General features: G+C 40.4%; 1 protein-coding gene across 3 annotated transcripts in view; it reads right to left on the bottom strand.

The window, feature by feature from the left end:
- The window catches only part of xylb (xylulokinase homolog (H. influenzae)), a 318,901-nt gene that overhangs the window by 213,936 nt on the left and 91,266 nt on the right, over positions 1–13,699 (bottom strand). For all 3 annotated transcript variants that reach the window (XM_073054967.1, XM_073054966.1, XM_073054968.1), the window contains 2 exons: positions 4,286–4,358; positions 1,972–2,090 (listed from right to left, as the gene is read on the bottom strand). In XM_073054967.1, the coding sequence (XP_072911068.1) occupies positions 1,972–2,090; positions 4,286–4,358 (192 nt within the window). The remainder of the gene's footprint in view (positions 1–1,971; positions 2,091–4,285; positions 4,359–13,699) is intronic.

The raw sequence follows: 13,699 nt of genomic DNA, 5'->3' as shown, positions 1-13,699 counted from the left end.
TCGTCATGTTCATCAAATGACTTAATTTCTTAATGGTAGTATATCAATAGAGCCCTCCAGTAATAAAGGCTCATAGCGAATCCCTGGAAAACATGGAATTGTCTCAGGAGGCACCACTCAGAGAAGGTAGGCATCAAAAATGAAACCTATTATCTTCGGTGCTCAATCGGCTTTAGTCAACTGAGAAAAAGGATGATAGAAGATGGTCTTCAAAGCAGGTGCCAAATGCAAAGCTACAGAGCATCAGCATCTGTGCCCTCCTAAATGCAGCTGAAATTCTGATCATCTACAGCAGATTTAGATTACCTCCAAAGTACTAGAGAGTTATCTCTCACACCATCTCTACAAATTCTCCAAATCTGTTAGAAGGATAATCAAATATCAACATCATTCCGGGCCAACATTCCCAGCAATACTGTCAGCATACACCTGGAGAATTAGGTGCAGTTTTGGTCTCCTTTCTTACTTAGCAGAGAAGGAGTGCAACAAAAATTCACCAGACTGATTCCTGAAAAGCTGGGGCTGTCAGATGAGGAGACTGGGTCAACCAGGCTGTATCCACTAGAATGTACAAGAAATGGAAGGAATGGAAGGTAGAGGTGGGAAAGTGGAAGCAATGCTGTATTACTGAAGGAGGAAATGAAGAAAGATATATGCAAATTTCAGTTGGGGTGGGGGCTGTTTCAGTCACAGCCTCACGATGATACAGAGTAAAATAATCCGGACTGACATGGGGAGAAATATCTTCATTCCTAGAGCGGTGAACATGTGAAAGCTCTACCAGAGGGATTTGGAGGCCATGCCGCCATGTACATTTCAGATGAGGATAACTAGATTGCTAAAAAAACAAAAGGCATGATGAGACAGCAAGAACATGAATTTAATATAGAGAATCGAAAGTGATCATATTGAAAGGCAGAGCAGGCTTTACAGACTAAATGAAGAACTCCTTGCTCATTTTCAGTGATTCTGTGTTTCTGCCTTTATCCCAATGCTAGCTCAGCTTGTGTAAAACAGGACCTTTCCTTTACTCATTCATGGAAGATGGCTATACTGAAAGCACCACTGAGAGGGTGACGGTGGTGACTTATTGCACTCTGGAACTGCCACACTCAGTGCAGTGAAGCCAATACACTTCCAAGTTGAGATGCATTTGACTTCAAGTCTGGTACCAATACCAGTTCATAGAATCACAGTCTGGCACAAACAGAGACTGCCACAACTATTAAGCATGTACTATTCTCATTTGTTATTCTACCAAAATTCTGGTCAAATTTCCCAAGATTCTGCCACTCACCAATTCACAGTGCCTAATTAACCTACCAACTTGCACCTTTGAAACATGGGAGAAAACAGGAGCCTCTGCGTGAAACCCACGTGGTCTTAGGGGCAACGTGCAAACTCCACACAAACAGCACCAGAGACCAGAACCGTACCTACTGTTGGAGCACTGAGACAACAGCACTGTGCTGCCCCGGGTGTCAAGGGAGGGTGACCATCAGGTCATGGCAGAATTTGGGAGTCTGGCTTAGGTGGTGAACTTGGGAATGGAATTGGGGTCACTACCACAGGATGGTGGGCTCCCCCTCTAAATAACATAGAATCTTAGTAAGTTGCATTGGAAGCCATCTTCTGCAGACTATGGACCAGGTCAACCGCATATCATAGAAAATCCTAGAAATAGTGTACAGATCTGCACAGAATTTCAATGAACACCACCGTGTGCATTACTTGTCAGACAGAAGACTTCTGAATAAGAAAAGATATTCAAATCTTGATCTACTTCAATAAAGCCTCTGACTTCTATTTGTTTATTTTTATTAAAATTGAATTACATAAACACAAAATTTTGCAACTGTGCAATTCAATTTCCAGGCACTTAACAACTCCTTAGAGGTCCATTTTCTATGCCTTGGCATTACTGCAGTTATCTTAAAACAACAGTGTATTAAAATTTTCACAAGTGCATACCAATACAGAGTGCGATGGCAGTGGGACACCAAGCTTCTCTTTCAGACCAGGAGCACAAGCATCAAGACACTGCTGTGACCACTTGTGTGTACGGATATCCATCAAGTTCATACCAGAACCTAGAGAGAAAAAAAGCAGAAAGGATGTGACAAACTGCCATGTGAGTAAAAAAGTGAGAATTAGATAGATAAAATGTGATCTTCACTGCTACTTGCGCTTCCATTTCAGTCACCATTTTTTTAATTATTATGTCAACTGGATAATAACTATTTAACTTCCAAATTATCCTCTTGGGACACTTACAATGTTGAAAAGAAATATAACTAAGTCACTTCAATTGTTCTCATATCTGCCTATGACTTCGCAATGATAAGTTGGAGACAAGTTCAAGTGCAAGTTTATTGTTAGTTTAACCATAGATCTGTTACCACTAAATGAAACAATGTTCCTCCAGACCAGAGGTTCCCGACCTTTTTTATGCCATGGAGCTTTACCATTAACTGAGCGGTCGGTTGATCCCAGGTTGGGAATCCCTGCTCCACACCAAGGTGCATAACACAATATATATAACTCACACATGACATATATATCACCAAAAAATAAATTAACAAATAATAAGGTGCATTTATGTCACGATTGGCACTTCAAATGTGATGAGATCCGGATGGTGGCAGGGAGTTCAGTAGTCTCATGGCCGGGGGAAAAAAACTGTTCCCCATCCTAACAGTCCATGACCTAATGCTATGTTAAACAAACTAAATGGGCATTAACCTGTTTTTAGAAATTAGGATATTGTCAAATCAAAGGAAATACAGATTGATGTAAATACCCAGTGGTGCACAATAAATCTAAATTGTTTCCAAATTATCACAGAATCCTTGCTACGTACAATAATTGTTTATTTTATTCAGTTTAAAAATATTGATAGAAGTGTACAAGATGATAAGAAGCATTGACAGAGTGGACAGCCAGTGCCTTTTCCTTAGGGTGAACATAATTTTAATGTGATTGAAGAATGGGGGGGCGGGGCTGCGAACATCAGATGGAGTATTTTTGTAACACAGAGAGTGGTGGGTGCAAGGACACGCTGCCAAGGGGTAGTGGTAGAAGTAGATGCATTAGCAACATTTAAGACACTCTTAATAGGCAGTTTACTGGCGCTTTAAAACCAGTCACTTCGTGCAGATGGGGCTTGGCAGCTTACCTAGGGGAAGGAGAACTCTGATCCCAAACCTCTGCTGCTTTGTGGCTATACCCTCACACGGGGAAGGCTTAGGGAGTAAACCCAGAAGGAAAAGTTCAGAGCTGGAGTCCCTCAGGCAGTCCTACACTGAGTTTAATGCTGACTGGCAATTGCTGCAAGGCAACTGGTACCAAACAGTATCGGTCTCTGCCATTCCTTTGGGTCCATCAGATGTGTGGAGAGGGGGAGCTTGCTACATGGGCAACAGTTTGCTCTCCATTTCGTACTGCCCTGGCTTGTGTATCTAGATAGCTAGGATGCAATATCCATGGCCAACTCTGACCGACAGAGGCCTCAGAATAGGCATACAGCTAAAAGGAAAATGGAGGGTTATGTGGGTGAGAAAAGCTAGATTGATCATGGAGCAGGTTAAAAGGTCAGCACCACATCAAGGGCTGAAGGGCATGTACTGTGCTGTACTGTTCTACGTTTTATGTTCATTTCTTACTGATTGAGGCAGCCCTCACACAGCCAGGTCCAACAGTAGTTACTTTCTCAGAAACATCAGCTTCTTGAACTGACCTCAACAACCCTAATCCTACCTCAGCAACAGAACACTTCAGACCACAAACTTGACGCTTATTGTGTTATGTTTTGTGCTACATCTTCTCCTTTATACTTTACTGTCTTGTATAATTTTATGCATCATTCAAGCTTGGATAGATTTTTACATAGTAGTGGAATTAAGGGTTATGGGTGAAAGGCAGGTAGGTGGAGATGAGTCCATGGCCAGGTCAGCCATGATCTATAGAGTGGCGAAGCAGGCCTTACTCCTGCTCCTATTTCTTATATTCTTACTCATTCTATGTTCTGTCTGAATCTAGGCGTGTACCTTTGATACAGCTACCAGCAAGATTTTCACTGCACTTGTACTGCACCAAACTTGTGCATACAATAACAAGCTCAACTTGACACACTGAAGATCAGTAAGTGATAAGACTCATTCTAACGCTGGTCCAAATGATTCATTCCTGCTCCAAATACATTTAGGGCTGTTTCATTTAATCAAACTTCAACTGCTCAAATGATGGGAGTAATTTAAACAACTGATCTGTGAGAGAAAGCACTTACCATCACTATAATCAATTGCTGCATAGTTTCCAAGAAACAGGGAAGCAATAAAGCTGCTGACTAGAGAGATTCTCTGGAAAGAAAGAGGGCCAGTGTTCACAGACCATTGAGAAACAAGCATTAAAATTTTCTCAGCTTACATTCAATCTGGGTCAATGATCAGAACGAACAGAAATAACAGCATTAAGCAAACCACTGAAAACAATCGGCATCATTTTAAATGATGGTGGAGATACGAAATACTTGCCTCAGTCAATTCACTCCCTTCATTTTGAAAGGACTAAAACATAAAAGCAGGAATGTTAAGCTTAGCCTTTATAAGGTATTGGTCAGACCACACTTGGTGAGCAGTTTTGAGCCCCTTATCTAAGGAAGGAAGTGCTGTCATTGAGAGCATCCAAAGGCGAATCATGAGAATAATCCCAGAAATGAACAGGTTAATGTATGGCTCTGAGCCTGTACTCACTGGAGTTTAGCAGAATGTAAGATAACCTCTTTGAACCTATCGGACATTGAAAGAAAAACATACAAAATGCTGGAGGAGCTCAGCAGGTCTACTGACAGACCAAAATTGAGAAGACATGGAGAGGATGTTTCCTATACAGGCAGTCCCTGAGTTATGAATGTCCAATTTACGAACGACTCGTACTTACAAGCGGAGGAAGGAGAACGCCGTCCGCCATTTTACATCGGATCACGACACCGTCTGTCATTTTAAGTCGTTGCCATTAACACTGTGTTGAGTGTGTAACTTTGTATTTGGCTTAAATTTTTCTTAGCAAGATTCACCCTGATCCCCCTTTTCCAGTCAGCACCGTCCCCACTTGTCCCATTTAACCTGTCTCAGTGCAGGTAGACTTTAGGACTACTGCTGCTGAATCTGTTCTGTTAATGCAAAACGATCACAATTGAAAATAAAGTGGAAATAATAAAGCGATCGGAAAGAGGTGAAACACCATCAGTCAACGATCAGAACAATTTTAAAGGATAAAGTGAGAATAATGGAGCAAGTGAAAGGCCCTGCCCCAATGAAAGCTACAATTATTACTAAGCAATGCAGTGGTTTAATTATTGAAATACATACATTTCTTAACCGTTTTATATGCATAAAGGTAAAATATATACTATATACTAAGACAAATGTTTGACTACCTGACGCTAAATAATACTGGATGTACCTGTTCTGACTTGCGTACAAATCCAACTTAAAGACAGACTCAGAAACAGAACTCGTTTGTAACTCGGGGATTGCCTGTAGTGGAGGAGACCAGGACCAGAAGACACAGCCTCAGAATACAAGGACATCCGACTAGAACGGGGATGAGGAGGATTTTTTTTAGCCAAAGGTGGTGAATCTATGGAATTTATTGCTACAGTCATCTGTAGTGGCCAAATCATTGGATATATTGAAAGTGAAAGTTGACAGGTTCTTGATTAGTAAAGGTGTCAAAGGATACGGGGTGAAGGCAGGAGAATGGGGTTAAGGGGGGGTAATAAATCAGCCATGATAGAATGGTGGAGTAGACTTGGTGGGCTGATTGGCCTAATTCTGCTCTGATGGTCAAAGCCAAGGTTATAATTACTACACTGGCTATAGGTTCTTTTTCAATCTCAAATTCCAGTTCATGCAATTTTAAAAACATTCAAGTTTGATAAAATCTAATCTCTCTACTTTGTTACCTAACATTTCACCAACTCAAAGTAGGATCAAATCATTAGTGAATGCTGATGAATGCAAATTACTGGTAATGGCTTGATACATTCATTTGGAGTCAGAGATATGTTAATGGAGTGTGATAAGATAATGAGGGAGTAGGTCACTGTGGAGCATTCAAGCAGCAAAGATCAGTTAGGCCATATGATTGCCTTCTTTTCTGCAAATGTTAAATACTAGAACAAATAAAGACAGATTGCTAATCATGCCTAGAGTCAGCTGCAGAAAGTTGTAAAATTTATCAGTACTAGCCTCCATATTATCGAGGACATCTTCAAGGAGTGATGTCTCAGAAAGGTGGCATCCATCTTTAAGGACCTCCACTACCCAGGACAATCTCAAAGTTACCGTCAGGAAGGAGATACAGAAGCCTGAAGGCACACACTCAACAATTTAGGAACAGCTTCTTCCCCTCTGCCAACTGATTTCTTGATGGACATTGAACCCATGAATGCTACCTCACTACTTTTTTTTAATCTCCTATCTTTTGCACTACTTATTTAATTTAACTAGTTTATAAATATATATTTACTGTAATTCAGTTTTTCTTTTTCTATTATCATGTATTGCAATGTACTGTAATACAAAATTGCAATACAATTACAAAGTTAACAAATTTCATGGCACATGCCAGTGATATTAAACCTGCTTCTGATTCTGATTCCCTAGTCTGACAATGAACGATGAACAATATCAAAGAGGTGTCCAATGTACCAACACTAAAGTCTATTCAATAAAGATCACAGAAATCCAAGCAGGAATATTCCAAAATAACTAAATTACAGGGTTACAACTTAAATGGCACCCCAAAACAAAAGTTAATGACCTGGATTTGGACAGCAATTTTAAAGTAGAAAATCATTTCAGCACGCTTTGGAAACATAATGTGACAATAGGACCACTAAGCAAAGATATTTTGGTGATCAAAACTCAGTGCAGTGTTTATTCTGGTTTCAAGGAGAAGGGGTATGCAAAAGTTCCCTACATTAAAATAATGAGCACTCTTTGAAACTCCCTCATTGCAATTAAAAGCACACTGGAAGGTCCTGAGAATGTGAGAGATATTAAATAATTTCAAGCTATTCTTGTCAGCTATTGTTAGCCAGAATCAACACTCAGATTCTTGTTCACTTTCCATTCAAAGAATGTTTGCTGGTTTGTCTTGGTCAGTTAATATTAAGAATTCGCAATTAAAAATAACCTCAGGGGTTTCTTTACTAATTTGATGAAACTCATGAGGCATAGGCGTTAAAAATTAGAAAGCAGTTTCTGAGAAAAAATCTGTCAATGTTTAATTGGTTGCCAACATTGATGGTCAACAGCAAATGCTGGCTTAATGAAAAGCCTCCAAGTTCCTGGTGATTCCTTTGTCTCCAGGGAGAAGAACACACTAGATTGTTCAGTGTCTGAATCATGTGGCCCAACCTTCAAAGCTGACTCAGTGCAATTATGGCCTTGTGTATAAATTAAGAAATAGTGGAATGTAAATGACTCTGGATGTTCTTTCAATTCCAACTAAAATATGATATTGTAAACAATTAGGAAAGCAAATAGTACACTGGCATTTATTGCAAGAGGATTTAAGTATAAGAATAATACAATTATAGAGAAGCTTGATTGGACTGCACCTATACTGTTTCAGGTTCCTTGCCTACACTGAGGTACCAAAATGATGAATCATTAGACTGATTTCTGGGATGACATGTTTGTCATAATAGAAGAGACTGAAGTCGTGGCCAATATTCTCTAAAGTTTACTAGAATGAGAAGTGAACTCACTGAAAGTTATAGATTTCTTACAGGCTTGTAAAGGTGACTACAGGGAGAATGTTTCCCTCTGGCAATGTACAGGGAAAACAGTCTCAGAATAAAGCGTAAGCAATTCAGGTCTGAGATGAAGAGACATTCCTTTAACTCAGAAGGTCAGAATTAGTAGCACGTTTATTATCACTGACGTGTCATAAAATTTGTTGTCTTTTATCAGCAGTACAGTACAAGCCAAAAATTACTGGAATTACAATAAAAAATAAATAATTTGTGCTAAAGAAGAATAGAGAGGGAGCATTTACTGGCCACTCAGAAATCTGGTAGCACGGGGGAGAAAGCTGATCCTGAGCCATTAAGTGTGAATCTTCAGGTTCCTGTACCTCCTCCAGATTATAGTAATGGGAAGAGGGCATGCCCTCAGATGGTGAGGGTCCTTAATGATGGATGCTGTCTTCTTGAGGCACCACCTTTTGAAGGTGTCCTTGATGGTGGTGAGGGGCATTCCTGTGATGGAGCTGGCTGAGTCTATAATCCTCTGCAGCCTCTTTCAATCCTGAGCATGACAGCCTCCATACCAGGCAGAATGCTCTCCATCATACATCTAAAAATAATTTACTAGTCTTTGGTGACATACCAAACCTCTTCAAACACTTAATGAAGTATAGCTGCTGGTGTGTCTTCATTGTAATTCCATCAATATATTGGGCCCAGAATAAACCCTCAAAGAATTTGACACCCAGGAACTTGATCCCGCTCACCCTTTTGACCGCCGAAGGACCCCTATAGAAGGATTGGCGTGTGTTCTCGTGACTTTCCCTCCTGAAGTCCACAATCAATTTCTTGGTCTTCCTGATGTTGAGTGCAAGGTTGTTGTTGCGACACCCCATAACCAGCTGATTTATCTCGCTCCTATATGTCCCCTCATCACCATCTGAGTTTCTACCAACAACAATGGCGTTACCGGTGAATTTATACAAGGTGTTGGATTCTGTCAAATTCTGTACCCTGGAGCACAACGGAAGTTCAGTGAACAAGTTCATTCAAAACAGAGGTGGATAGATTTATGGCTGTTGGGAGAAATGGCAGATATATCTGAGGAAAATGGAGCTGGGGCAGATCTCCCCAGGCCTTAATCTCAGAATTCTTGCTCATTATTATTCGGTTTTAATAGATAGATAGATAGATACTTTATTCATCCCCATGGGGAAATTCAACATTTTTTCCAATGTCCCATACACTTGTTGTAGCAAAAACTCATTACATACAATACTTAACTCAGTAATAATATGATATGCATCTAAATCACTAACTCAAAAAGCATTAATAATAGCTTTAAAAAAAAAGTTCTTAAGTCCTGGCAGTTGAATTGTAAAGCCTAATGGCATTGGGGAGTATTGACCTCTTCATCCTGTCTGAGGAGCATTGCATCGACAGTAACCTGTCGCTGAAACTGCTTCTCTGTCTCTGGATGGTGCTATGTAGAGGATGTTCAGGGTTTTCCATAATTGACCGTAGCCTACTCAGCGCCCTTCGCTCAGCTACCGATGATAAACTCTCCAGTACTTTGCCCACGACAGAGCCCGCCTTCCTTATCAGCTTATTAAGACGTGAGGCGTCCTTCTTCTTAATGCTTCCTCCCCAACACGCCACCACAAAGAAGAGGGCGCTCTCAACAACTGACCTATAGAACATCATCAGCATCTCACTGCAGACATTGAATGACGCCAACCTTCTAAGGAAGTACAGTCGACTCTGTGCCTTCCTGCACAAGGCATCTGTGTTGGCAGTCCAGTCTAGCTTCTCGTCCAACTGTACTCCCAGATACTTGTAGGTCTTAACCTGCTCCACACATTCTCCATTAATGATCACTGGCTCCATATGAGGCCTAGATCTCCTAAAGTCCACCACCATCTCCTTGGTCTTGGTGACATTGAGACGCAGGTAGTTTGAGTTGCACCATATCACAAAGTCCTGTATCAGTTTCCTATACTCCTCCTCCTGTCCATTCCTGACACACCCCACTATGACACTGAGGATATTTGCAATGGAGAAGATGTTGGCATATTTGGAGGATTCTACTGATGCTGCTACCTCTCCAGCACTTTGTTGTTACCATAAGACATAGGAGTAGAATTCAGCCATCTGGCCCATCAAGTCCACTCCACTACTTCACCACAGCTGATCCAATTTTCCCCCTCAGCCTCGATTTCCTGCCTTCTCCCCGTATCCCTTCATGCCCTGTACAATCAAGAATCTATCAAAATCTGCCTTAAATATACATAAAGTCCAGTCCTCCACAGCAGCCTATGCCAATGAATTCCATAGATTCACCACTCGCTGGCTAAAGAAATCCCTCCTCATCTCCATTCTAACAGGATGCCTCTGTTCTGAGGCTGTATCCTCTAGTCCTCTCCCACGATAGGCAACATCCTCTCCATATCCACTCTTTCAAGGCCTTTCACCATTTGTTAGATTTCAATGAGGTCACCCCTTATTCTTCTGAATTCCAGTGAATACAACCCCAGAGCCATCTGTGGTGATATCATGCATCACATGTAAGTACGTGATTTGCGCAGAAATGACAGAATGATCTAGAAAGCATGGCAGTGTAAAACGTGGTTGCTGCTTGCTGTTGTAAATAAAAGTTCTATTTCTATTCTTCCAGAATATATTTTGTTATTAGAAACCCATGGTATGCATAAAGAACACAACATGGTGTCAGAAGTTGGTCTGGAAGAATAATACGTTCGCTAAACACAGGAGAAGCAAAGATAATCGAAAAAAAAGAGCACAAACTTTTTTAGTGTTTGCTAACAGCTTTACAAATGGAAGGGTTGCAACCTCCGAAAACACTTCAGCTGACTGGTAATGTAGCAGAGAACTGGAGAAAATTTAAACAGCTTTTTGAAATTTATTTATCAGCGACCGGAGCAGAAAATAAATCGGAAAAAACGAGAGCAACGATCCTACTCCACGTAATGGGGACGACGCAATCGAGGTATATAACCATTTTACTTTTGAGAATGGAGATAATTTGAATCTAAAAGTGATAATCGACAAGTTTGAAGCATTTTGTATACCGAAGCACAATGTGACGTATGAACAGTACAAATTCTTTACATGCAAGCAGAAAGCTGGTCAAACAATTGATCAATTTGTTACCGAGTTGAGAAACCGCAGTAAAACATGCGGAGTTTGCAGAACTGACAGACTCTCTCAGTAAAGACAGAATTGTTTGCAGCATTCTGGATAATGGCCTGAGAGAAAGACGCTTAAGAGAACCAGACGTAGATTTGGAAAAAGCTTTGATTCTCTGCAAAGCTTCAGAGACTGTGATATCAAGTTTTTTATTGAGAACTGCAGCGTACACACTGTGAATAACCACAAACATGTTAGAAAAAATAATAAAACGGCAATGAAACCGACAGAGAGCAAAACGTCATCTGAAAGAAAAAAAAACTTTGTGATCACTGTGGGTAGGAGCACCGACCTAAAAAGTGTCCAGCGTATGGAAAAATGTGAAATCACTGCAGTAAGAGTATTCATTTTTCACGCTGTTGCAGAAGTAGAAAGGAAATAAAACACGTAAATGTAGTGTTTGAAAATGAACACGAGGAGTTTTATATAGATGTGCTTTGTGAAAACAAACAAAGTAAGAATGACTGGACTATGCCATTGCAAGTGAACCAAAAAATTATTCTGTTTAAACTGGATACTGGAGCACAAGTAAATGTTCTTGCAGAACCTGAGTTTAATGCATTAAAGCTAAGACCAAAGTTACATTAGACGAATATAAAAGTGACTGGGTATTCAGGTGCAGACATTCCAGTTAAAGGAACATGTGTGGTGAAAGTATCACACAAAAATAGTGTGCACACACTTTCATTTGTGGTCATGCCAAAAAATGTACAGTCAATACTTGGTTTATCTGCCTGTGAGAGACTGAATTTGGTGAAAAGAGTCTTAGACCTGGACAGTGACACAGAGTCAGAATACAGTGACTTGATGAAAGAGCAAGAGAGAACAGAATTTGATTCCAACACGGCAAAAGTAGAAGAAGTCATAAAGAAAAATCCCAGACCCATCCCTTTGTTACCAAACTTGCCGGTACAGTACAATATAGATCTGAAGCCAAAGAGTAACAGGATCCAATTGAAAAAGTAAAAGCACAAGTGAAGGAATTGAGAAGTTTTATTTAAATGATGAAGTCTCAGCACAAAAAAGAGATTATGCAGTTAATGAATGAATTGCGATTTCTTCGCAAAGACCTCAAGAAAGAGCCAACTTCAGAGTTTCAGTTAATTTATGCAGACCAGATGAAACATGAAAATAACAACGAAACACAAGAACTGTGTGAACCACTTAGAAGGTCTACTTGTGTTCCTAGACCCCCAGAGAGACTGATAGAGACATGTTAAATTATGCATTTGTTTTGATTATTGTTGCTAATTGTTTTTCTTTTTAAGGAAAGGAAGATGTAGTGATATCACATGTCACGTGTAAGAACGTGATTGAACAGAGTTCGGAGCATGCGCAGAAATGACAGAATGATCTAGAAAGCATGGCAGTGTAAAACATGGTTGCTGTTTGCTGTTGTAAATAAAAGTTCCAGTTCTGTTCTTCCTGAATATGTTTTGTTATTAGAAACCCATGGTACATATAATGAACACAACACCATCAAACGCTCTTCATATGACAAGCCATTCAGTCCTGGAATCACTTTCGTGAACCTCCTTTGAACCCTCTCCAGTTTCAGCACATCTTTTCTGAGATAAGGGACCCAAAACTGAGGCTTCACTGATGCCTTAAAAAGTCTCAACATTAAATCCTTGTTTTTATATTCTAGTCCTCTTGAAATGAATACTAATACTGCATTTGCCTCCCTCACCACAGACTCTACCTACAAATTAACCTTTAGGGAATCCTGCACAAGGACTTCAAAGTCCCTTTGTGCCTCAGTTTTTTTGTATTTTCTCTCAATTTAGAAAATAGTCTACCCTTTCATTTCTTCTACCAAAGTGCACGACCATATACTTTCCAACACTGTATTCCATCTGCCATTTCTTTGCCCCGGCTTTGCAGCATACACAGTTATTGCTTTGTAGGCCTCAAGTTCTGTGTCGAGTCTGAAGTGTTGATATTCAAACCCTTTCCTCATGTGGACAAAGAATGAGTAATTGTACTGACAGAAGTGCCATAATTTATTGTTACAGTCTGTTGAGAAATGACTCCAAAGATATTGGAAGCAATCTACCTTTCTCCAAGAGTTTCATCATAGACCCATATTGTTGAAGAGTAACGTTAGGAAACGGATGACGAGCCTATCCCTTATCAGTTCCATGGAAATTTGAATAATGTCTGTAGACAGAGTCATTTTCATACTGTGACTGAGACTGATGTAAATGAAGTGGGCGAGGAGGCAATGCAGGTTTAAACAGGTGCCCTTTAGTCTCAACAGAAAACTTCATTGGAGACAAGATGCAGTATACCCAGTGAAAAAGTAGAGAAAAGTATTGGTATACTGTAATGTTATAAGATTGCTTGTCACATATATGATTATTAAGAGATTGGACACACGGGAGGCAGGAAGCATGTTCCCGCTGATGGGTGAGTCCAGAACTAGAGGCCACAGTTTAAGAATAAGGGGTAGGCCATTTAGAACAGGGATGCGGAAAAACTTTTTCACCCAGAGAGTGGTGGATATGTGGAATGCTCTGCCCCAGAAGGCAGAGGAGGCTAAGTCTCTGGATGCTTTCAGGAGAGAGTTAGATAGAGCTCTTATATATAGCGGGGTCAAGGGATATGGGGAGAGGGCAGGAACGGGGTACTGATTGTGCATGATCAGCCATGATCACAGTGAATGGCGGTGCTGGCTAGAAGGGCCGAATGGCCTATTCCTGCACCTACTGTCTATTGTCTATTGTCACCAGACTA

Source organism: Hemitrygon akajei, chromosome 8 (assembly GCF_048418815.1).
Source record: "Hemitrygon akajei chromosome 8, sHemAka1.3, whole genome shotgun sequence".
NCBI classification, from domain to species: Eukaryota; Metazoa; Chordata; class Chondrichthyes; order Myliobatiformes; family Dasyatidae; genus Hemitrygon; species Hemitrygon akajei.
Note: the sequence above shows the minus strand (reverse complement) of the source record. Positions and strands in the feature narration are given on the sequence as shown.